Genomic DNA, 23,432 nt, shown 5'->3' with positions numbered 1-23,432 from the left:
ACCTTCTTTCCAGCCACTGCTTGTGCAGCTGAAGAGCTCCAGTTTGCTCTGATGCTCCCTGCAAGGAGGCTCCTTCACACCTCTGACCCTCTTCCAATCCTAAACCACTTTCCCCTGAAGGGTCACCCTAGCTCCATGCAGCATTAAGGCAGGGGTGGACAACAGGTTTAGGCAGTACCACAACTCTTATTTCCCTTCAGTTCCTTTCCTACAGGTCCTAACACTTCATCCACTTTTCTTGACTGTTGCCATCTCACCAGCTCAATGCTCAGCAAGGACAGATCTTCCTCCCAAGAGGATATGCCCAGCTCAGAGCCCATCTTTGTGAAGCAAGGACAGTCCTTCCCCCTCTGTACAGCCTCCTTTGCTCATGCAGATCTCCACCTGAGCCAAGGTGACTGCTTGTGCCCAAGCTGCACAACTTGAGGACCAAGGAGAGGAAGTCACAGGGCCAACATGGCATTGGCAGAAGTGCTATCATTCTTTCTTTCAAGGATACAGGGACAAGTGTTCTGGTAACAAGCTGCAATTTGGACAGCCTGGTGACCACCAGCTCTGTTTGTGGCTCACCTACTAAACACCCAGGCAACATAACTGTGTGGTGCATGACCCAAAAGACCCAAGCACCAGTTCTCAAACAAGAGAAAGCACAAACAGCTGCATGGCAAAGACTTTGTGTCATCCTTGACAAGTGGGATCTTCACCAGTCCCCCAGTATTCCCATGCTCAGTCAGTTTTATCTCAAGCTTGATTTCATCCATGATTGGTATCACAGACAGGAATCACAAACATTTAATTAGCATGTTTATTCTAACAAGTTACATGAGACCTTTTGAGAAATACACATCACCACTTGGCCTCCACCTCTCAGATTTTCACCACTTAAGCTTGTCTACAAGACATACTTTGTTGAAACAGCACAGACTAAACAGTGACGGCAGAGAACTGTGTGTGTGAGGCAAAACCAAACGGAGAGCAAAGACCATACAAAGAACACGTTACTGCGTTACAGCTGAGCGTGGATCATTCAGGAGGTGGCAGAAGGAAGCTTTCTCCAGCACAACACAAGGATACAGCATCATTAGCATATATTTTGCTTTAATACTCATGATTACTTGAAAATGTTAACTTCAAATGCTCCTTGGCTTAGCCACTATACCTATAAGGTAAAAACACAAACGGACTAACTCTGCTGAGGAGGTGAAAAACACTAAGTCTCTAGAATTAAGTAGAGCCCAATTCAGTGAACTACTTAGGCATGTGCTTAAGTCCTACTGACACTAGTGGGGCTTACACATATTGAAGTATTACAGTGACCACAGAGAGATTTCAGCATACACCAAGTTAAGTACATGCTAAACACTTCCACCGAAGCAGGACTGTACTCCTTGAAGTACTGCAGTATATACACACAATATATCAGTCATGACCTTTCTCCCTCAAGTCTATTGTCCCATGAACAGAAAACCTCTACTAGGTAGAAGAAAAACTGATCCAGTCCCCTGAAGATGCATGTCTCTTCATGTTTTCAGTAACAAGTCCAAAAGCATGCACAAATCAGTGCTAGGGACAGTCTCAACTGTGCTGTCAGGTTTGCACCAGTACAGCATTACAATTCAATTTGCAAGTGGAAAATGTGTTTTGTTTCTTCAGTTCATTCCCCAAACCATCGACAGATTCTTCAGCACTATACAGTTGTACAATCATGTCAGTGATTATATACAATCCTGCAGAAGGCACTCAAAAGAAAAGCCACAAAGCTACATAAATAAATGCTCAACTTCAAAAAATATTTGGTTTCTCTTGCACTTAATATTTAAGTGTCAGTAAAAACAGAACAACAGTAAACAAACTCTGCAGCGTTGATGTGCATCAGCTCTCTCTCTGAATGACAAGGTGTCCTGTGGAATTGTCCTTGGACAGAAGTTGTCTGTATGGCTGTTTAAATGAAATCAGTCTTGCTGCAGCCATGAACTCCAGGTACCCTGGCAAATGTTCCACCTACTTGGAAATGAAACATTCCCATTTGCTCAGAGGAAATTGATGGGAGTTTTGGGGTTGGGTGGGTTTTGTCTGGGGGAAGTGGGGGTTAACTCTTATATAACCCACTATATGATAGTGAACAAAATGCTTTTGTTTCATAGAAACAACTAACATTTGCCCACACCAGGCAAATGGTCTATTTACAGATACATTAGGACTGCCTGACTGACAGTGAGTGTGAGATGCTGAACTCCAAGAAACATGGAGCTTAAAACGGCGACATCCTCTGCTGAATCGCCTTCCCTTTTAGGATACGTCTTATCTGGGGAGAAAGAGAGACACAGAAACATCAGTGCTCATCATGGGAAGGGTTGGGTTGAAAGGCACCTTAACAATCACCCCCACCATGGGCAGGCACACCTGCCACTAGACCAAATTGCTCAAGGCCTCATGCAAGCTGATGTCGAACACCTCCAGGGAAGGGGCATCCACATCTTCCCTGGGCAACCTGCTCCAGTGTCTCACCACCCTCGATGTAAAGAACTTAATATCCAGTTTATCACCCTAGAGTAAAAACCAACCAACCAAAAACCTCAGCCCAGTTCTGCATTCCTCATTTAGGTAAGCCCAGGTTCTGAGTTCAGTTACATCAGAACTGACCCACTGTTACAGCATTTAAACCACCAACAGGTAAGTTATAGAACAGAATGGAATTGACCAGGTTGGAAAAGACCTTCGAGATCGAGTCCACTGTATCACCCAACACCATCTAATCAACTAAACCATGGCACCAAGCACCCCATCCAGTCTCTTCTTAAACACCTCCAGGGATGGTGACTCCACCACCTCCCTGGGCAGCACATTCCAATGTGAAATCTTTCTTTATATGAAGAACTTCTTCCTAGCAACCAGCCTAAACCTCCCCTGGTGCAGCTTGAGACTGTGTCCTCTTGTTCTGGTGCTGGTTGCCTGGGAGAAGAGACCAACCCCCACCTGGCTACAACCTCCCTTCAGGTAGTTGTAGACAGCAATAAGGTCTCCTCTGAGCCTCCTCTTCTCCTGGCTAAGCAACCCCAGCTCCCTCAAGTTATTAGCTTCTTAGGTTAAGAGTCTCCTTTTTCATCATTTGTTTGAGTTGCTGCTCAGATTTACTTGGAATCTTAGAACTGTTTCAGTTGGAAAAGACCTTCAAGGGTCATAAAATTCACAGAAAGGTTCAGGTTGGAAGGGACCTTAAAGGTCATCAGGTTCCAACCCCCCTGCCGTGGGCAGGGACACCTTCCACTAGACCAGATTGCCCAGGGCCTCATCCAACCTGGCCTTGAACACATCAAGATCATCAAGAGTAACCATTATCTAACTTCATCAAGTCTCTTGCTAAGCCCAGTTCCTGAGCACCACTTCATCTGCTATTCAGGCCTAAGAACTCCCACCACTAATTCTGACAAAAGCACAATCTCAGGCCATACCAAGATGAACAAGAGAATGGATAGTACCTCCAGGATGTTGCAAGATTACAAAGAAAAAGTGTCTTGACAAGAACAAGCTTTTGGGATGGAAAAACACGAAGCTGCAAGCCACACCTGTAATTTCAGGTCTCTGTATGTTCTGCCTGAACCTGACATCAAACCCCAAAATTCCCTGGATACAATGGCATTTGGTAAACCTTTCCCTTAGAAGCTGCAACTCAAAACCCAAAAGAGGCCTCTGGAGGTGAATAAGGCTTTTGTGGAGATGAAGACAGACAGGAGGAGAAGATCGAGTTGCTTGGGTGCTTTTTTTGTTGCTGTTGTTTTTCTTTTACCTGTTCTCCTACAAGGCCATCAGGAACCAGATGAACTGGTTGCTCATTCTCCAAGTTTCTGGCACTTGGATCAGCTCCCTTCCGCATTAGCAGGCGCACAGCATCCAGCTGACTCACCCGATACTGCAGGCTGGCAGCCACATGCAGCGCTGTGTTGCCGTTGTAAGCCTGCAGAAGACAAAGTGACTCCATGAAGGCCACGGGCTGAGCCTCGGCACGCTCGCAGCACCCCGCAGCTGCACATCCCAAAGGACATCTGCATTCCACAACAGCTACCCTACCTTTGCATTGACGAAGGACAGACAGTTGGGCAGCTCCAGAAAGAGACGGATCAGCTCCAGGTTCGCTTCTTCCGCTGCCAAATGCAGAGCTGAGCGACCACTTTTGCGATCCTATCAAACGAAAAACAAACCCACTCAGGCTTCTCTGGGGGGTGCTTCCACCTAATCCAGGGTGAGCATGCAGGCAACTAAACCCAAACAGCAGAGTAACTGATCAAACACATTTGCACTGCATTTCCCAGGGAAGTCAATCTGAATGAGCTTCTTTTGTTGTGGACATGGCCATGGTGGCCTTAGCTTGATGGTTGGCTGGATTCAGTGATCTGAGAGGTCTTTTCCAACTGAAACAATTCTAGGAGCTTAATGAGCATCTAATGAACAACGGAATAGATCACAATGGGCAGTAAGGTTACATAGCCAAAAGATCAAATCATAGAATAGTTTAGGTTGGAAGGGACCTTAGGGATGGGATGGGATAGGATAGGATAGGATAGGATAGGATAGGATAGGATAGGATAGGATAGGATAGGATAGGATAGGATAGGATAGGATAGGATACAGCAGAACAGACCAGGTTGGAAGAGACCTTTGAGATCATCGAGTCCAACCTTTCATGCAGCACCATCTAATCAACTAAACCATGGCACCAAGCACCCCATCCAGTCTCTTCCTAAACATCTCCAGTGATGGTGACTCCACCACCTCCCTGGGCAGCACATTCCAATGGCCAAGAACTCTTTCTGTAAAGAACTTCTTCCTAACATCCAGCCTAAACCTCCCCTGGTGCAGCTTGAGACTGTGTCCTCTTGTTCTAGTGCTGGTTGCCTGGGAGAAGAGACCAACCTCCACCTGACCACAACCTCCCTTCAGGTAGTTGTAGACAGCAATAAGGTCTGCCCTGAGCCTCATGACCTACTTCAACCTCTCTGCCATGGGCAGGGACACCTATGTGGTATCAAGCAATGGCCTGGCCCAGCACACACTGAAACTGCACAAGTAAGCAGTTTTTAATTAAAATCTGCAGTTCCAAGACCTGCAAAGCTATCATCAGCACCCTGTTACTACAGATACTTCAGAGTGCTCCAAACATGTTCTTAAAGACACACTCAGCCGCAGCCAGCACAGCACCATTGACTGTCACCTCCCTCCTTTCCCCTCCAGGGCTCATTTGCACTGATGATACCTTGTTCTGAATAAATGCACCATTCCCATTAAGCTGTAGGAAAGCTTTAAAATTAGCCTACTTCCTTTGTAATAGACCTGAAGTGCAGTGTGGGAGAAAGGGACCTGTTCTGCTCCCACATTCTCTCTGGATCTGGCACATCAGACAAAGCCATTTCACTCACTTTTGCTTCAACAGATGCTCCCATTTGTATCAGAGCTCTGATGGTTTCTACCAGGCTCTTGTTTCGCAGCAGGAGCTCCTGCACCTCGGGGGAGTGAGGTGGCTGACTGTTTTGCAGTTCATGCAGCACAGCATTATGAGCCAGGACAGCACAGTGCAATGCTGTCAAACCTTAAAAAACAGAATAGGTCATCATTAATGGTCACATGCAATAAAGTATAGAGCTGTTGCTTGTTTCAAAAGCTTGAATCAAGGAGCTTCTACCCCCACTGAGCTCAGGGACACCTCCATACTTGTGACAGTGACTGCTCCTGAATGGCTTGAGATTTGGGTTGCCCATCACCCAGGGGTTCAGCAGCAACCTACTGTGAGCTCAGAGCTCAGATCATGAAAGCTCAGATCATGAAAGAAACAGTTTCTAACTTTCTAGTTTTATTGTTTGGTGGTGGGGTTTTTGTTTTGCTTTGAACAAGCCATGCTTGGTTAAAGGTGTTCAAAAGGGGATTGGACGTGGCACTTGAAGCCATGGTTTAGTTAGTCATGAGGTGTTGGGTGACAGGTTGGACTTGATGAGCTCTGAGGTCTTTTCCAACCTTGTTGATTCCATGATGCTATGCTTTAAAAAGAGTTGCTTATATGGAAGAGAGGCTCAGCTAAAACTACTCTCTAGTGATTGATTGCTGGCACTCAAAGGTTTTAAACAATGACCAATTACTACCTACATTCTCCAGGCCAGACATGGCAGTTATATTCAGGAGAAAAGAGGTCCTGACAGGCACAGAATAACCATGCTTTCATCTGACAGATATGCCAACTGCAGTGTAATCTCAACTAACTGTAATTTTCAGGCCAGCAGAGATATGCTCCATTTTATTGCTTCTCAACCCAGGGGTAGGGTCACAGCAGCTGCTGTAAAAGCTTGTAACATCCGGTAACTCTGTAAATCATACACTCTTAACTACTCACCATCATAGTTTGTTGCCTCAAGGTCCACATACTGGTTGCTTCCCATGGCTCCCTTTTGAATTGCCTACAAAAGTAGCAACAGGTATGCACTGAGGTCTTATCCAAACCACATACTGCTTCCTCCAGCTTGTATACAGTGTAACTGCAATCAAGTTGCAATAAATAATGGCATCAAGGAGAGACTTATTTGTTTTCATAGACTGGAAGATTCCACCAAATTACTCTAAAATGATGGTGAGAACCTTAATGTGAAATTCCACCTCACTTTAAGCTATTAGTGTGGAGCCCTGAGACATACTCAGAAGGCTACACAGAGAGAAGGATAAAGGGAGGAGAGGTGTTTTCAGTTACCCAAGATAACAAACACAAGGTGTAAGTGTGAAGGGTCAGGGCAGAGCTGCACCTGCCTGGCTCTTACCTGAAGGACCTGGGCATGCCCCTTCTCAGCACAAACATGCAACGGTGTTCTACCCCAACAGTCTGTGGTGTTGACTTGAGCCCCCAAGCTAACCAAGTCCTGCACAATCAGATGCTGATTGGCAGCCACAGCAACCTGGAAAGCACTCTGCAAACACAGAGGAGAAAATTTAAGCTATTAGTCATCTGATCTCTTAACAGGAAAGAGCAATGAAAACAAATACTGAGCCTAGCTACCTGGTGTTATTTAAGCAGCCATTATGAATTCCAGGAAGCCAGGACAAATGAAGCAGAGCACATAGTTTTACCAGCTCAAGGTGAGCCCAAGAAGTATTAATAGCTCAAGGTTAATATTAGCATGCAAGCTAAATCTCAGGGTTAATATTAAATAAGCATTTCACCACATCTTCCTGAAGGTCTAGACATACCTAGGCGCTCAGGTGCATAAAGCAGGTGCAAAGACTGTGAGAACCTCACCTGGCCGTTGTGCTCTTTAATATCCAGCATGTTCAGGGCAGCCATCTTCCTTGCAAGAACGTAGGAGAGCGCTCGCCGGCCCTGAGCAACGGCGATGTGAAGGAAGCTGCAGGAAGAAGGCAAACACAATGTTACACCACCACACAAACTAGGGCTTGAGTACTTGCAGAGCTCCACACACAGGGGAGGGGTGTTGTGCTACCAGCCTCAGACTTTCTCTGCATGACTAAGACAGGAACATGGGTGCCTACCTCCCAGGGCAACTGAAAGCATCTAAATTAGAATCTTTTTCTGCCTGTTCACTAGATTGAAGTCTAATGATAAGTAGAATGAGTATATAAGGTGTGCTGCAATGCTGTGCATCACAGCCCATGAGCAAGACCACACATTACACTTGATTAGCAAAACTACTGCACTCATGACAAACACTGCTAGTGAAGTGCTTCCATTACAACCCCACAGTACACCAAAACCCAAAGAGAAACATTCCACACCAGAAACACCAAGATAAACAGCACTCACGTGTCTCCATCTGAGTCTTTTGCAAGGAACTGGTCTTGAGAGATGTTAGCCAGTTTGTTTTCTTCCTGCTCCACCTGCCATTGAAAGAATGACTTGCCCAGCTGTGTCGTGCTTCTAGTGACATTCTGGTCAGGCAGAGAGACATTCAAAGCAGCCAAAGAGACGCTGCGCGCCAGACTACCACAGACGTTATTGGAGAGCAAGCTGAAGTTTGGAGCATGGGGGCCAACATCAGCCTGTGGATGGGCACTGCTCAGGGGCTGGAGCGAAGTAGAGATGCCCTCAGAGCCTTCAGAGTCATTTAGGAGAGAGGAGAAGCTCTGTGACGGGCAATACTGCAGTTCATGGCTCTCAAAGGTATTCTGTTGGTAGCCAGGAGGCTGGTCATTAGCAGCAAAGGGCCTGTACTCCAGGGAGGCATCTGAAGGATAGCTTTGTGACAAGTCTTGGTTCTGGGATGGAGGGAACTGGTAATGCTGTGGTGGATCAAGCATATGCTGGGAGGTGTGATCTTGGAACGCTTGGTACTTCTGGGACGGGGAGAAAGCCTGCGTTCCTGGGCTGTCCTGGTACTGCTCAGCAGGTGAGCTGTGACTGGAGACAGGGTGCAACCAGCTAACCTGCACCGTGTTCAGGGAAACGGGGCTTGACTCGTTCTTGATATTGATAATGTTCTGAAGCAGATCAGAAGTGCTGTCATGCTTCAGCTCGTTTTTATGAGCCTCTTCCATGTTGTCCATAGAAGTCGGCGTCTGGGGCGGCGTCTGTCAAGAAAGAAACACCCAGAAAAATCAAAACGAGCTCCAGGAAGTTAGAGGTGTGGCTGTGTCTGGCAGTTCCTAAAAATCACACAAAGCAAACTGAAAAATAAAGGCACAGGAGACAAAAAAAACCCAAACAAACAAGGAGCACAGGCTTACCAGGAGGTGTGGGTGGACAGTAGCTTGGCGCTTGAAAGAAGGTCCATCAGAAGGGAGCTCAGGAGCCTTTCTTTTGCCACTGTGACCTAGGATGCTCTTCAGCTCTGCTGGGAAAAATAACCCAAACCCACAATCAATGTCTCTTTCACAATCAACTCTTAAACCTCTTTGTAGGGTATTTAGGAGAAAAAAAAACAAAAGGAGGGGTTACCTGTATAGGGCTCATAGTTCACCAATCCTCCTTGTGCCTGTTGAGAACAAAGCACAGATTATTCCATCATTATAATGCTCCTGAAGGACAATAAGCATCATCAAACCCAAGAACAAAGCAGCAGCGACTCGCTCCTACAAACGTGCCTACACCTCAGCGCAATTCTCAGGCGTGATTGTTTAACCCTCCTGTAATTGCTTTTAATTAAGGTTAGAAAATGGAAATACTTCTTTCTATGGAACTTAAACTAAACCCACCAATTGTCTTAAGCTGTTTGTTCCAGTACCACAGAACTCAAGAAGACCCCCGGAAAGGCACTGCTCCTTACTGAAGTGTGAGGAGCTCTTTGCAACGCGACCAAGCCAGTCAATTTTATGCCTCTTCAACACCATTACCCTTCCTATGCACAAATTTTCCTGTGACACTCATCTAGGGAGCTGGGAAACACGTGCTCAGAATGACTAAAACAAAATAAAAATCCCCTTTAATCATCCCAGAATTTCCTTTTTTTATTCTTTTCCCCTCTTTACCCTGTTCCAACCTTTTCACTGCATGCCCCACACCACAGCAGCGTGACAAACCATTCTGAGGAGAGTAATTCCCCAGCTCTTACAAGGAATGACCTCACTGCAGTGAACAGGGAGTTTCTGTGGTTTCATAACACGAACGGATCTTAATCCAAACTCCCTTCAGAAAATAAAGAAGCTTACTAAGAACATTTGTCAGTGCCTCCTTCTCCCACAGTAAACCCTCTCAGTAATTTCTTCTTCCCAGCTCTGTTCTTCCACTACACATTGAAAAGGAAAAACGATGATCCCCATGAAAAGGAGAAGCACCAACTCCATCCACGTCAGGTAAAGCAGCAAGCTCATTTCTTGCACTGTAATGTTCAGCTGCCTTTTTTTTTTCCCCCCTATCTCCTGCTCCAGTAACCCTTGGAAGCAATTATGTCAGGGCTGAAAAATGTTGGTTACCTTGCTTTCCTCCACAGCAGAGCCCGAGGACATCTGTTTGCTGCTCCTGAAGTGCAGCAGGAGCTCCTTGACCGAGTTCTTCACACGGACCCCCTGGAAAGGTCCTCTGTGCTGTTTTCCACCCCCCATGTGTTGTTCGACTGTTAAGACAAATAATCAAACTATAGAATCAGCACAGAATCATTTAGGTTGGAAAAGACCTTCAAGATCGAGTCCAACCATTAACCCCACACTACCAAGTCCAAGTCCACCACTAAACTATGTCTCCAAACACCCTATCCACAGGTCCCGTGTCCTGCTTTCCTTCCCCCCATGTGCTGACTGCTGAGACATGAAAACAAAACCTAATTATTGGATCACCATAGAATAATTTAGGTTGGAAAAGACCTTCAAGATCATCGACTCAAATCGCTAATCCTGCTCTACCAAGACCACCACTAAACCACGACCTGAAATGCCTTGTCTACACTGCTTTTAAACACCTCCAGGGCTGGTGATGCCACCACCTCCCTGGGCAGCCTGTTCCAATACGTGATAACCTTTTATTTCATTTAAGCCACTTACTACGTTTTCGCTTCAACAAAAAAAGGAAAGAAAAAGAAAGAAACAAATACAAGCGGGAACGCCTTTGAAAACAGCCTCAATCTCCGATTTCTCGGACAAGGGCCGAGGTGATGTCCCCCCCAGCGCCATCTCAGAGCCGTGCTGCTCCTGCCTCCCGCTGTCTCCTCACCGGGACCCCCGCGGCTGGGAACACCCCTTCGCTGCTCACTTAGCGCCGACCCAACAACGCGGAGCTCCCGCTTTTCACCGCCTCGGTGGCTTTTAGACCCAAGAAGGGTCCGCCACCGGCTTCACTTATTACCGGAGAGGGAGCAGGATGCGCGGCTTCGCACCCACCCCCCCGGCCGAGACTGCCTCCGGGCCACGCCGTACCTTGCAGCGGGGGGCGGGCACCGCCCCGGGGGTCCCTCCGGCCGCCGCCGCGGCTGCTGCTCACCGAGAGATCTGAATCCGAGCCCGGCGAGCCCGGAGCGGAGTGCGCCGGCGAGCAGCTGCCCTCGCTGGAGTGGGGCGAGGCCCCGTAGAAATAAGCGAGGTTGATGGGGCTGCTGAGGGCTCCACCGTCGCCGCCATCGGGGGCCGCGTCCCGGCTGCTCTCCACGATCATGGCGGCGGGGCGGCGGCGGCGAGCGGCTGGCGGCGGAGCGGGAGCAGACAAGGCCAGGGTTATACGGACAGCGCGGCGCAAAGTAGGGGCGGTGGGGCTGGCGGCTGCTCTTATAGCGGCTCCGCCCCCCCGCCGGGACGGGGCCAGAACGGGGCCGGGACGGGGCCGGGACGCTCTTCCCGTAAGGGCGGCGGGAGGTGGCCTCGCCCTGGGCGGGGCGAAGGGAAGGAGGGGAGGGTACCGGGGGGTGGGGCAGGGGGCGGGAGCGGGGGTGGCATCGCCGCGCCCCCCAAGCCCGGGAACCGCCGGGGTGGAGGTAGACGGGAAGGGATGGGATAGGGAAGGGGGTGGAGTTGTGAATAAGGGAGCTTGGTGGGGGTAGGATGGGGATGGTAAAGACAGTGGGGATGGGAATAGTGAGGACTAGAGGGGTTGGGGTGGGATGGAGATGAAAGGGGTTGAGGACGATGCGGATGATAAGGATAGTGGAGTCGGGAACAGGATTAGCGATGGAGATGAGGTCGAGGTGGGATGCCGCCTCCTGGTCTCTCCCCCAAGATAGCCCGCAAACAGCTCCCACAACTTTTGCAGCCCCTGCTCACAACACGTGCACCCCCAAATTTCCACCCTTGTGCGGAGCTGCAGAGATGGAAAGCACGAGAATCACCCTCATCCTCCCACCGCTGCTGGTGTAGCCTCACGTCCCCGCTCACACATACCCCTCACTCCAGCACGACGGCGCAGCCTCAGCTCTGGGAAGGCTGGTTTGGGAGGACAGCGATTTTTTCGGTCCTTTGTGTCAAGTGGGCAGCATCCAGAAAGAATGGGAACGTGAGTGGTTAAGCACCACAGAGATGAGTCATCTCTTTTCCTCTGTATCAGAGCGTGTGGTAGGCAGGGGGCAGACACAGAAGTTGTTTTGGTTTTAGGTTGCGCCATACCGTTGTGGCAAAGCCTCTCAGCCAAGGCTGGCAGGGAGAAGTGGGTAAGCAGCACAACGCTGAAATGAAAAGTGGGTGAAACTCTGTGCCTGTGGTTAGTGTTAGCTGCACTGCTGAGATGCTCCTGCTATTCACAGGGGAGATTTCTCAGATTTATCATTTTCAAGCAAGTATTTCTGCTTTCCTTGTTTCCACTGAGGTCACCACCTTCTCAAATAGGACCATGGTCTTTGTCCACCAGGTTTCATAGTTTCATAGTTTCATTCAGGGTTGGAAGGGACCACAAGGATCATCTAGTTCCAACCCCCCTGCCATGGGCAGGGACACCCCACACTAGATCAGGCTGGCCACAGCCTCATCCAGCCTGGGCTTAAACACCTCCAGGGACAGGGCCTCGACCACCTCCCTGGACAACCCATTCCAGGGTTTCACCACTCTCATGGTGAAGAACCTCCTCCTCACATCTAGCCTGAATCTCCCCACCTCCAGCTTCATTCCATTCCCCCTAGTCCTGTCACTACCTGAGATCCTGAGAAGTCCTTCCCCAGCCTTCCTGTAGGCCCCCTTCAGATACTGGAAGGCCACAATGAGGTCACCTCGGAGCCTTCTCTTCTGCAGACTGAACAGCCCCAACTCCTTCAGTCTGTCCTCATAGGAGAGGTGCTCCAGCCCTGTTACAGTTTGAGCTGGGTGCCCCCCTGCAGTGTTTACTTCCTGTGTCCAGAAGTCCACCCCTGGGCTGGACTTCTGGACACAGGAAGTAAACACTGCAGGGGGGCACCCAGCTCAAACTGTAACAAGCCCTCTGATCATCCTTGTGGCCCTTCTCTGGACACGCTCCAGCACCTCCACATCCCTTTTGTAATAGGGGCTCCAGAACTGGAGGCAGTACTCCAGGTGGGGTCTCACCAGGGCTGAGTAGAGGGGGAGGATCACCTCCTTCGACCTGCTAGCCACACTTCTCCTGATGCAGCCCAGGATCTGATTGGCTTTGCGGGCTGCAAGTGCACTCCTGATCAGGAGGTTGACATTGGGGTGTTTTTAGCACCATGGCTGTCCCCCCATCCCTGCCCCCCAAATTACATGGTAAAACATCACAGTATTTCCAAAGTATAGTATGCAAATTTGAGGTCTATCATTTAGATTATTATGTTTAAATTGCACCAAAAAAATCCATTGGAGGTGTAATAAGAAAGGGCATTAATCAGCCCATGAGAAGGCAGGAGGGAATTACTTCATGTTACTCAAATACTTCTGATGCCAGGTGAAGGAAGGGTTTCACTGGGAGTTAGCCAGTTAGTTAGTTAGTTTTCTACTCCCAAGACTACTGTTTTACACCATAAACTGAATTTATGCAGCTAGAGTCAAATCAGTGAGTGTCACCCATGAAATGAAACCAGCTGCCAAGCAGTGCCAGAAAGAGCATGGTCCAATGAAGGTAAAAACTCACCTGCTACTCAGTCATCACTGGTGGTGAGGCCCTGGAACAGGTTGCCTAAGGAAATGTGGATGCCTCCTTCTGGAGGTGTTCAAGGCCTTGAGCCACCTGGTCTCATGGGAGGTGTTCCTGCCCATGGTGGGGGGCTTGGAACCAGATGAATTTTAAGGTCCCTTCCAACCCAAACCATTCTCTGATTCTAATCAGCAGCTATCTCCCCACCATGCCTCCTCCCTCATTTAATGAACCCTTTCACACAAGGGAAGGTTTTTAAAAACAGACCACATATTTTCAACACACCAGGAGATGGTTCTCTGTGGTTCTTCAAGCCTCAGTTACAATGCCTTTGGTAGACACTTTCAAGTATTTCCTTGTTGGAAAGTACTTGCTGCTCAGAGATCCCTCCTTCCCCCAGTCATAGAATCATAGAATGGTAGAGGTTGGAAGGGAACTCTGAAGATCACCAACTCCAACCTCCTGCCAAAGGATCACCCAGGGCAGTCTGTATGGGAACGCACCCAGATGGGTCTTGAAAGCCTCCAGAGAAGGAGATTCCACAACCTTACTGGGCAGCCTGCTCTGATGCTTCGGCACCCTCACAGCAAAGAAGTTTTTCCTTACGTTGAGGAAAATGTTCTTTGCACGCTCAGTTGCTTACAAGAGGATGCACCACCCACTTTTCCCAAAGCAGAGCCAACTAACCAACCTTTGCATTCTAGTAGCTGGTATAGCCAGTTGTTTTATTCTAGCCAGGAGAGTGTCCAGCCACTGCAGCAAATAGATCTTGTCTTTTAAGGCGCAAGGCAAATGCGAATGTGAGAAGTCTGTCATCCAGAAAATTAGATTGGGCACCACAGTTGCCTGCAATTCCCTTACAGATATTGAGATCAAAAGCAGATTTCAAAACAAAAGTGGATTTCTCTCACTGCAGCCCTGCTGTGTTGTGGAAGGTCCCTCAACCACATGCAGGCAGGGACCGACAGTGCCTTTATCCTTGCTGTTTTGCAATGACTTTGGAATGGACTTAACTGAAGATTACTCTCCATGTATGAATGAAAAATAGTCTATAAAACAATTTAATCTTTTATTATTATTATTAATAATATTAATATTATTATTATTATTATTTCCCTTATACTTTCTTTTTCTCTTCTATTTCAAAGCTGCCACTCTCCTGGAGGCTGAATTGTTGAGCTGTTCTCCTTTCAGCAAGGAAACTCAAATTCAGGCACCACTCTGATACCTCAACTCGTGCTTCTTTCATCAGCAACATCTTATTTTTCAGGTCTCCTGGCTTAAATCTGCTCCCAACCAAAGCAGATTAAGACAAGTCTTAATTCCACCAAGCTCTGTAACAAAAGGCTCTTTCATAAACACACCCAGCAGTTGCACAAGATGAGCTGGCTCCCAGCACTCTTGTGCTCTCAGAGCTCTTCCATTCAAGTTACTGGTAAATTATTGCTACATCTACAAATTGTAATTATTAATGCTGCAGACCTTCAGCACTTGTTTTTCTGGCCCAAATGCTATGCAACATCTGTGGTGACCAAAATCCTGTGAGGTATCTTCAGCTGAAGACAACATTCCTTCTGGGCAGGCTGGTGGCCGAAAGCGCTTGTCACCTCTTCCACTGACAGGAAAATTTAGCAGAGCCAGTACAGACAGCACCAAACTGGGGGGGGGAAAGGGGACCAGCTGGGAAGACACTGCAGGGTTTTGATGACCAGGCAGTTTCAGCCTACTCTGGTTGACCTGTAACACCCATCAGCCTGGAGCTGCAGAAAGCTGCGAGGTGAGCACGGAGGAGGATGCCTCAGCTCCTCGCAGGTTTTTATTGCACCACCTCCATTTACTGGGATGTATCAATCATGCCAACTAGCGGCCAGAATTAGCAACCTTCATCCCGGTACAAACCTCTCTGACAGACACCTGCAAGCAGTGAGATGTGGATCTCTTGGTATCTCAGGTAACTGCAACAATGAGAAACAAAATCCATTTGTTTCTGAAACCTCTGCTTCTTGCCTCACTTTGGTGGGGAGACCTCGCTGCTCTCCACAACTACCTGAAAGGAGGTTGTAGTGAGGTGGGGGTTGATCTCTTCTCCCTACTCTCAAGTCATAGAACAAGAGGAAATGGCCTGAAATTGTGCCAGGAGAGGTTTAGATTTATTTACTGAAAGGATGGTCAAGCATTGGAAAAGGCTGCCCAGGGAGGTGGTGGAGTTTGTCTTTCGTACCTGGGCTCTCACAATGAGAACTCTATTTCAATTATGACAGCACAAATACAGACTGAGGGAGAAATTTTGCTGCCCAGCTTTCAACCATCTCTGGATTATCCTCTTTGACATCATCTTTGTAGGGCAGGGACCTTCTTGACTATCCAGTGGAGTGACAGCAAGGCAGCCAAAAGGAAACCTCTAGCAGAACCATCTGTGATCAGCCTGGCAAAGCCCACATGTGGCAGAAGGGAGGAGAGGGGGTGCCAGGCAGACAGTTTGAGGGGTCTCATCTTGAAAAAAAATCTGGGCTGCAGAAGCTCAGGCAGAAGTTTATATGTGCCTATGAAGACATCCTCCCAACACCCTGTGCCATCCACTAGAGTTCTGTGTGTGACTCATCACTGCCAGTCAAATCCCCAGTGGAACTAGTCCCCACTTCTACATGTTGAGAGAATGTGAGCCCACAGTTTACCCTCATGCCTTGCTCCTTGTTCCACTTCAACATGAGGAAAAACTTCTTTCCTTTGAGGGTGCTGGAGCACTGGAACAGGCTGTCCATAGAGGTTGTGGAGTCTCCTTCTCTGGAGACTTTCAAAACCTACCTGGACACATTCCTGTGTGGCCTGCCCTAGGTGATCTTGCTTTGGCAAGGGGATTGGACTCAATGATGTCCAGAGGTGCCTTCCAATCCTTACCATTCTATGATTCTACAGAGCAGCACAGCACCTAGTCACTCTGCCAGGCACACAGTCCCTCCTAACCATGAGTGAAGATCATGCCAGCAGCAGGTTAAACATCTCCCTTCAGTCCATCTCCTAAGAGGCAGCACAGAACAAGGGTCAGCCTCTAGGTAAAGTGGCAGAGCACAACATACTAGCAGCAAGGACCTGGTTGTGCAACATTTCTGGAGCAGTATGACCTCTGTGGTACAATCCAGTTGCTTAAGGTAAGTGAATATTTGCTGTAAGGATGTCAAATGTTGCTTACTCTCCAAGAAGTGTAATTAGCCTCCCACTGCAGACTGTGAGTTGAGTTGTGCCACCACACCTCTGTACCTCTGTATCACCTCCACGCAGCACACAAACCCCAAACCACCCAGCATGATACTCAGTTTGCTTTTAGAATAGCATCAGAAAAACAGAGGTAAAAGCTTACTGATGGGACAAGGGGCAATGGTTTGAAACCAGAGGAGGGTAGGTTTGGACTGGACATTAGGAAGAAGTTCTTTACTAGGAGGGTAGTGAGACATTGGAACAGGTTGTCCAGAAAACTAGGGGACACCTCATCCCTGGGAGTGTTGAAGAGTGTTGAAGACTGGGTGAGGCTTTGAGCAGGTGTCCCTGTCCATGGCAGTAGGGTTGGAACTAGATGAGCTTTCAGGTCCCTTCCAACTCAAGCCATTAAATGATTCCTAAAAGCCATTCAGGATCAATACCTGTGTTTGCTTTAATGACTTAGGAGAGCATATGTCAGCAGACTGAATATGGTCTGTGACACACTTTCCTTCTGAAAAGCCAGTACAGAGAAGTCAGTGTTTCTTCCCCCTTTGCTGTACTTGTATGACCACATTTTTTCCCTGGATGTTGGTCTCCAAGACTGCCTTTCTGGGATTAGCCTGCACTTCAAAAGTGGACATGTATAATTCTTCATATTACATGAAAATTTAGACTAGTTATTCAACATGTGTCTTTTGGGGCTTGTTCCTTTGATCTGAAGAATGCCTTCAGTTCTGCTTTTCTTTTTTCCTTTCAGACTGCTTCATATTTAAAGAAAGAAACAAAAAAAAACCCACCTCCAAACAGAGCAAAACCAAAAAACAACCAAACAAAACCCAAGAGAGCAAAAGAAACACCAAACCTATCAAGTGTTACAAAGATGGTTCAGTGCACCTACCCAAGTCAGAAGCTTCCCTGTACATTCACCTTGTGTTTGTGGACATTCCTCTCACTGTACTCACTGCCCTGGTTACTCATCTTTTCACCCAAGCTTACCTATCTCATTAGTTCATTAGCTCCTCACAGTGGGAGCACATGGCTCAGACAATCATACACCGCTGATGTCACAGTGTGTAAACAAGGAGCAGAAGGGCCATTTCCCCATAGCACAGGGTAACGTCATCTAGCACCTGTAAAGGACATTGGGTGTGCTTTGCTGAGGTAAATAATGCACCTTCTTGCCTCAAAATATTTTCCTTGTTACAATGCTCCAGTTCAGAAAGGGAATTAGCTCGGCTTCTTGGTGCCGTTAGGGAGCCTCAGTGTAGGTCTGGAGGGGTAAGCATCGGTTTTCCCAATGACTCATAGAATCACAGAACCATAGAACAGCTTGAGTTGGAAGGGACCTTAGAGATCAGCTATTTCCAAGCCCCCTGCCATGGGCAGGGACACTGCCCACTAGACCAGCTTGCTCAAAGCCTCATCCAGCCTGGTCTTCAACATCTACAGGAATGAGGGATCCATCCCTTCTCTAGGCAACCCATTACAGTGCCTCACCACCCCCACAGTAGAGAACTTCTTCCTAATGTCCACTCTATCCTGTTCTAATGTAAAACCATTGCCCCTTGTTCTATCACCACATGCCCTTATAAAAAGTCCATCTCCAGCTTTCCTATAGACCCCTTCCTCTATGAGACCTCATGCTGAAAACCTTTTTCTTCTTAACTCAAAACCTAGGTCAAAACCTATCATTCTTAGCCTGTATTCATTTCATTTGCTACTCTCAGAAGCAGGAGCCTGTGCTCCTGCATCTGGGAAAGAGGCCCTGGTGGACCTCAGCTGCAGTATTCTTACCTTCAACAAACAAGGACCACTTAGCCATTTGCAAGATGAAACAACTCTGTAGCAGGGACTGCAGAGCTGTCCTAGTGCAGCATTGCCACTCAACTCTTTAGTACAGGAACAGTACCAAAAAATGTTTTATCACAGTGAGATTTTAACCCAGACAAATCTGATTTATTCCAAACTGTAAGCTGCTTTTCTAGCCTCTCAGTGTGTGTGTACTAATGGGTAATCATCATAGAATCACAGAAGCAATAAGGTTGTAAGAGACCTCAGAGATCATAAAATCCAACCTGTCACTCAGCACCTCATGACTAACTAAACAATGGCTTCAAGTGCCACATCCAATCCTTTTTTGAACACCTCCAGGGATGGTGACTCCACCACCTCCCTGGGCAGCACATTCCAATGGCTAACAACTCTTTCTGTGAAGAACTTTCCCCTCACCTCGAGCCTAAACTTCCCCTGGTGCAGCTTGAGACTGTGTCCTCTTGTTCTGGTGCTGGTTGCCTGGGAGAAGAGATCAACCTGCACCTGTCAACAACCTCCCTTCAGTTGTAGAGAGCAGTAAGGTCTCCTCTGAGCCTCCTCTTCTCCAGGCTAAATCCATCTAAGATTAACATTGCCACACAACCAGGCTTCCCAAACACATGTTTTTCCACTCAAAAACATTGTCCAGGCAAACCAGTCACCAGACAGCAGATCTAACTGGGCTGACCAGTCCAGAAATCCAAAGCACAATGTCAGGATGCATAAGGATCACCTGTGCTGTGGTTGCATGGTGGGATCAACACATGCAGGAAGCCTCAGCAACGATTTGAACCATCCTGTAGAGACTATGAGCACACCCTCAGCTCAAAGGTAGAGATCAGCATGCAGGAAAGCCCAGGCAGAAACAAGATGACCACAGTGAAAGATACTTAGAGCATCTTAACACTGTAAAAATCACTGCAGGGAACCCCCTCATCTGATTTCTTGATCTTATTTCACTGTATTTTCCAGTTTAGAGTTGAAATGCCTTCAGTTTAGACTTCAATTCACCAGAGAAATCCCAGCTTTCAAAACCCATGTCTGGCTGACCTTGGGAAAGTCCTGAAACTCAGCTGCAGAGCTGTGCTCCATTAGTCAGACAAATTCAACAGACAGGAAATTTTCTTATTAAAAAGGAAAAAAAAAGAAAGAGAGAGGGGAAAAAAAAAAGCACAAGCACCTAAACCAAGGCAGCTTCATTATGGTAAAGAAAATATCAGCTTGCTTCCAAGTAGCAGTACAAAAGATTTTCCTGGTGCTTGGGATGAATCACATACACCAGGGCAGGTTTTATCTTCAGTTAAGTGTGTGCTGGGACAACATCACTCCATCTGTGGGTCAGAGCTGCCACATGTCTTCTCCACCACAGATGTCTTATGTCTGCATAAAGGATATTAGCATCACGGAAAGGATGCTCAGACCCTGTTCTTTTTTTCTTCTACTGACTTAACAGCCAGTTGCCACACATTTAGAAAGCATCACAGAATCCTGGAATGGCTGGAGTTGAAAGGGACCTGAATGATCATCTAGCTCCAACCACACCGGCAGGGACACCTCCCACCAGATCAGGTTGCTCAAAGCTTCATCCAACCTGGTCTGAAACACTTCCAGGGATAAGACAATCATGACTTCTCTGGGCAACCCAAACTCCAGTGCCTCACCACCCTCATAGTATAGAATTCCTTTCTAATGCCCAACATATATCTACTCTCCTCTGACTTAAAACCACTGTCTCTTGTCCTGTCACCACAGGTGCCAATACAAGCTCCCTCTCCAGCTTACCTGTAGCCCCCTTCACATACTGAAATGCAGCTATGAGGTCTCCCTGGAGCCTTCTCTTCATCCCCAACTCCCTCAGCCTGCCCTTGTAGGAGAGATCACAGTATCACTAAGGTTGGAAGAGACCTCAAATATCATCGAGTCCAACCTGTCACCACAGACCTCATGACTAGACCATGGCACCAAGTGCCACATCCAATCGATGCTCCAGCCCTCTGATTATCTTTGTGGCCCTCCTCTGGACCTTCTGCAGACATCACAGCCAGTAAGCACACATTTAGAGAGAAGTCCATGACAGTAATGACAAAATCTCAGTAATATGTAAATCCTACCCAAGTTAGCATAAAACATCAAGAGAGCTCTTTGATTTGGTGGGGCGCAGTGCAAAGCTCTGTTCCCAGGCGTTGGCTCCCTCCTACAGTTCTTAGCTGGGAAAAGACACCAGCTGAAGCCAGACACACACATCCTGTCTGACAGGACGCTGCTCTCCACAGAAGCTAGCCCATGGATGCTTGTTTCCTTTTAACTTCCTGCCAAATTCTGAAGAAGAAAGGAAGAGTAAAGCCAGCTCTTGTTTCTACCTTGCCCATTTTTTCTCAGGAGCTCCTGACTAGGAACATGAAAAGTTGCATGAGGGGGGTTTCAGCAGCACCATCAGGAGTGACTTTTGCTGGCCATCGATAGCTCAGGGCTAGAAGCAAAGCCAGGTCAGCTTGTAAGTAAAATCTATGCTTTTAATAAAGCAGTTTTATCAAACACTTTATTATTTACTTCCTATAAAAGTGTAGTTAGGTATTGGAACAAGTGACCCAGGAAGGCAGTGGAATCACCATCCCTGGAGGTGCTCAAAAATCTTTTGGATGTGGCACTTCAGGACAAGGTTCAATGGCCATAGTGGTGCTAGGGCAGTAGTTGCACTCAATGATCTTAGAGGTCTTTTCCAAGCAAAGCAATTCTATGATTCTATAAAAGGTTTAAATGGCCAAAGAGAAATCATTTTCCTCAGGAACCAAGCTGAAACTGGAATTTCATTTGGAATGGAAATATGGCCTCCTTCCCAATTTGACTAGGTGGCATTTGTCCCTGACCACGAAGAAGAGCTCAGGGTATCACCCTTTCTCTGCCCACTATGTGTCTCCAGCCAAGCCATGATCTCCCAGCTGAAAATACCTGCCTTCCACCTAAAGGACTTGCAAGCTACCCATTCCCAGCCATATACAAGTCACTGGTGACACCATGGTACAAACATGCCCCCAGATTTTGGGGAGTGTAAAACCCAGACTGTATTTCATCCTCTGCACAAAGCCTGGTGCTGGGCTGCTTCCCCCACATGCCAGTTATAGGCACAGGTAATGAACTGGGGTGCTGCATAATCAACCTCGTGTGGTAAGGCAGAGGAACCCTCACCAGGTGATGAAAAGAAGTTTATGGTTTGATTTAATAAACTCCTTAGCATAACAAGTTTTAAAGTGGATTTTAAGTTCATTAGGCTGGCTTCTTTTCATTCCCACAGAGGATTTGCTAAACTACAAGGAGGCAGGTGTAGATCCCTATTTGTATATGTGTCCTTATGCTGTCTCCCACCACACCATGAGAGTTTACTCCTGCCCTGGTGAAGCTGGCAGATTTGTAGGCTGAGGAGGCTCTGCTCTTCCAAGATTCCTGATGATCTTCCAGGAAAGAACCTGTCATTAAGATTACACAAAAGACCTGCTTCCCTGCCCTTAAGCTTAGCTTCCTATCCATCCATCTGTCCATCCATCCATCCATCCATCCATCCATCCTCTGAAAAGTTACTACATCCTCCCCCGAAAAAAACAGAATCACAGAATTGCCTAAGCTGGACATGACCTTTAAGATCATCCAGTCCAATCATTAGCCTAACACTGACAAGTCCTTGACTAAACCAGGCCCCCAGGCACTACATCCACATGACTCCAGGGATGGAGACTCCACCACCTCCCTGGGTAAGCTGTTCCAATGCCTGAAAACCCTTTCAGTGAAGCAATTCTTCCTAACATCCAACCTGAACTCCCCTTGGTGCAACTCAAGTCCCTTTCTTCTGGTCCTAAAGAAGAAGACTGCTTCAGAGAGAATTGCCTTAACTAGCTAAGCTATTGAAGGCTGTTTTGCTCTTAGACCTACTGTGGGCTTTCAAAAATCCCACTAGGCATTGTTGTTCCTTCACACTTCATTATTAGTTGCTTCCTTCTCCAAAGCCAGCCATACTTCTGCACCCAACCCCAAAACACAGGTGGACAACTACAGCACAAGCCACTTGCAAGCATATTAAAAGTCAAAAGAAAAAGGGAAAAAAAGAAGGATAAAACATATGAGAAACCAATCTTGTGCCAATCAATGACAGATTTTCAGCAGCAAAGCAAATGAAGTGATAACAGTGGTACCTTCATGTCAGAGGAGTGAAGTTAGAACGAGCTCTACGGTAACCCAGCCTGCTCTGTGCGCCCCACTGGCGGTTCCTTATGGCCACATCTATGTGAATGGTTGAAAGTTCCTCTGAAGTTCAGTGGTATGAAAGAGAGAAGCAGCAGCAAGGAAAGGTTTTTCCCTCCTCTCACAAAGAAAAAAAACCCACCCTAGAGAACTCCCCCAGACTTAGAACATCTCCAAGCTGAATACCCACAGGGCTCTTTTTATTGCAGTGCTAGGGGTTGGAAGGGACCTCCGGAGATCGTCAAGTCCAACCCCCCCCGCCCCCCTCCTGCCCCCACCAAGGAAGAATCACACACCACTTATCTTTCAGCCCTAGTTAACTGGGAGGAGGGGTGTTATGACATGTGAGAGGAAGCAGCAGGGTGGAGGAAGAGGGTGGTGTGAGTGTGGCTTGCTGGACTTTTTCTTTGCGGTGGAATTTCCCAGGTGGGGTAAACCCTTGCAGGGATATTCCCCTGTTAAAGAGGCTGGCAGGAAAGCCCAGGCTGGCATAAGGCTGCTAAAAAGGATCTAGAAGATGATGATGTGAGGTTCACGGCAAGAACAATGAAAAAGGAAGTAAAACAAAGAGGGTGAGAGAAACCTGCAGCGTACAACAGGGTGGAGTTTCTTTCCTGGCAGGGTCAGGTTCGCCTCCTTGCCTATCTCTACAGCTACCCGAAGGGAGGGTGTCGTGAGGTGGGTGTTGGTCTCCTCTCTCAAGTAACTAGTGATTGAACAAGGG

General features: G+C 47.5%; 1 protein-coding gene across 3 annotated transcripts; it reads right to left on the bottom strand.

Annotated features, from left to right (window-relative positions):
• Positions 1 to 791: 791 nt before the first annotated feature.
• NFKBIZ (NFKB inhibitor zeta) lies at positions 792 to 22,757 on the bottom strand. 3 transcript variants are annotated; one of them, XM_068160731.1, is made up of 12 exons: positions 22,660 to 22,757; positions 9,901 to 10,040; positions 8,927 to 8,963; positions 8,716 to 8,822; positions 7,796 to 8,559; positions 7,274 to 7,379; positions 6,798 to 6,944; positions 6,380 to 6,443; positions 5,415 to 5,584; positions 4,069 to 4,179; positions 3,788 to 3,955; positions 792 to 2,305 (listed from the first exon to the last, which is right to left on the bottom strand). In XM_068160731.1, exons 2-12 carry the CDS (start codon positions 10,027 to 10,029, stop codon positions 2,252 to 2,254), a joined length of 1,857 nt encoding a protein of 618 aa, XP_068016832.1. In that variant the 5' UTR covers positions 10,030 to 10,040; positions 22,660 to 22,757; the 3' UTR covers positions 792 to 2,251. The 3 variants fall into 3 exon arrangements, with proteins under 3 accessions (XP_068016832.1, XP_068016830.1, XP_068016831.1); XM_068160729.1 differs by lacking the exon at positions 22,660 to 22,757 and adding an exon at positions 10,837 to 11,224; XM_068160730.1 differs by lacking the exon at positions 22,660 to 22,757 and adding an exon at positions 10,837 to 11,222 and having other exon boundaries at positions 8,716 to 8,819.
• Positions 22,758 to 23,432: the final 675 nt, after the last annotated feature.

The sequence above is a fragment of the Melanerpes formicivorus genome, unplaced genomic scaffold, assembly GCF_026170545.1.
Source record: "Melanerpes formicivorus ecotype bairdi unplaced genomic scaffold, bMelFor1.0.p_v2 SCAF_51, whole genome shotgun sequence".
NCBI classification, from domain to species: domain Eukaryota; kingdom Metazoa; phylum Chordata; class Aves; order Piciformes; family Picidae; genus Melanerpes; species Melanerpes formicivorus.
The sequence above is the reverse complement of the archived record's forward strand: the minus strand, read 5'-3'. Positions and strand labels throughout refer to the sequence as shown.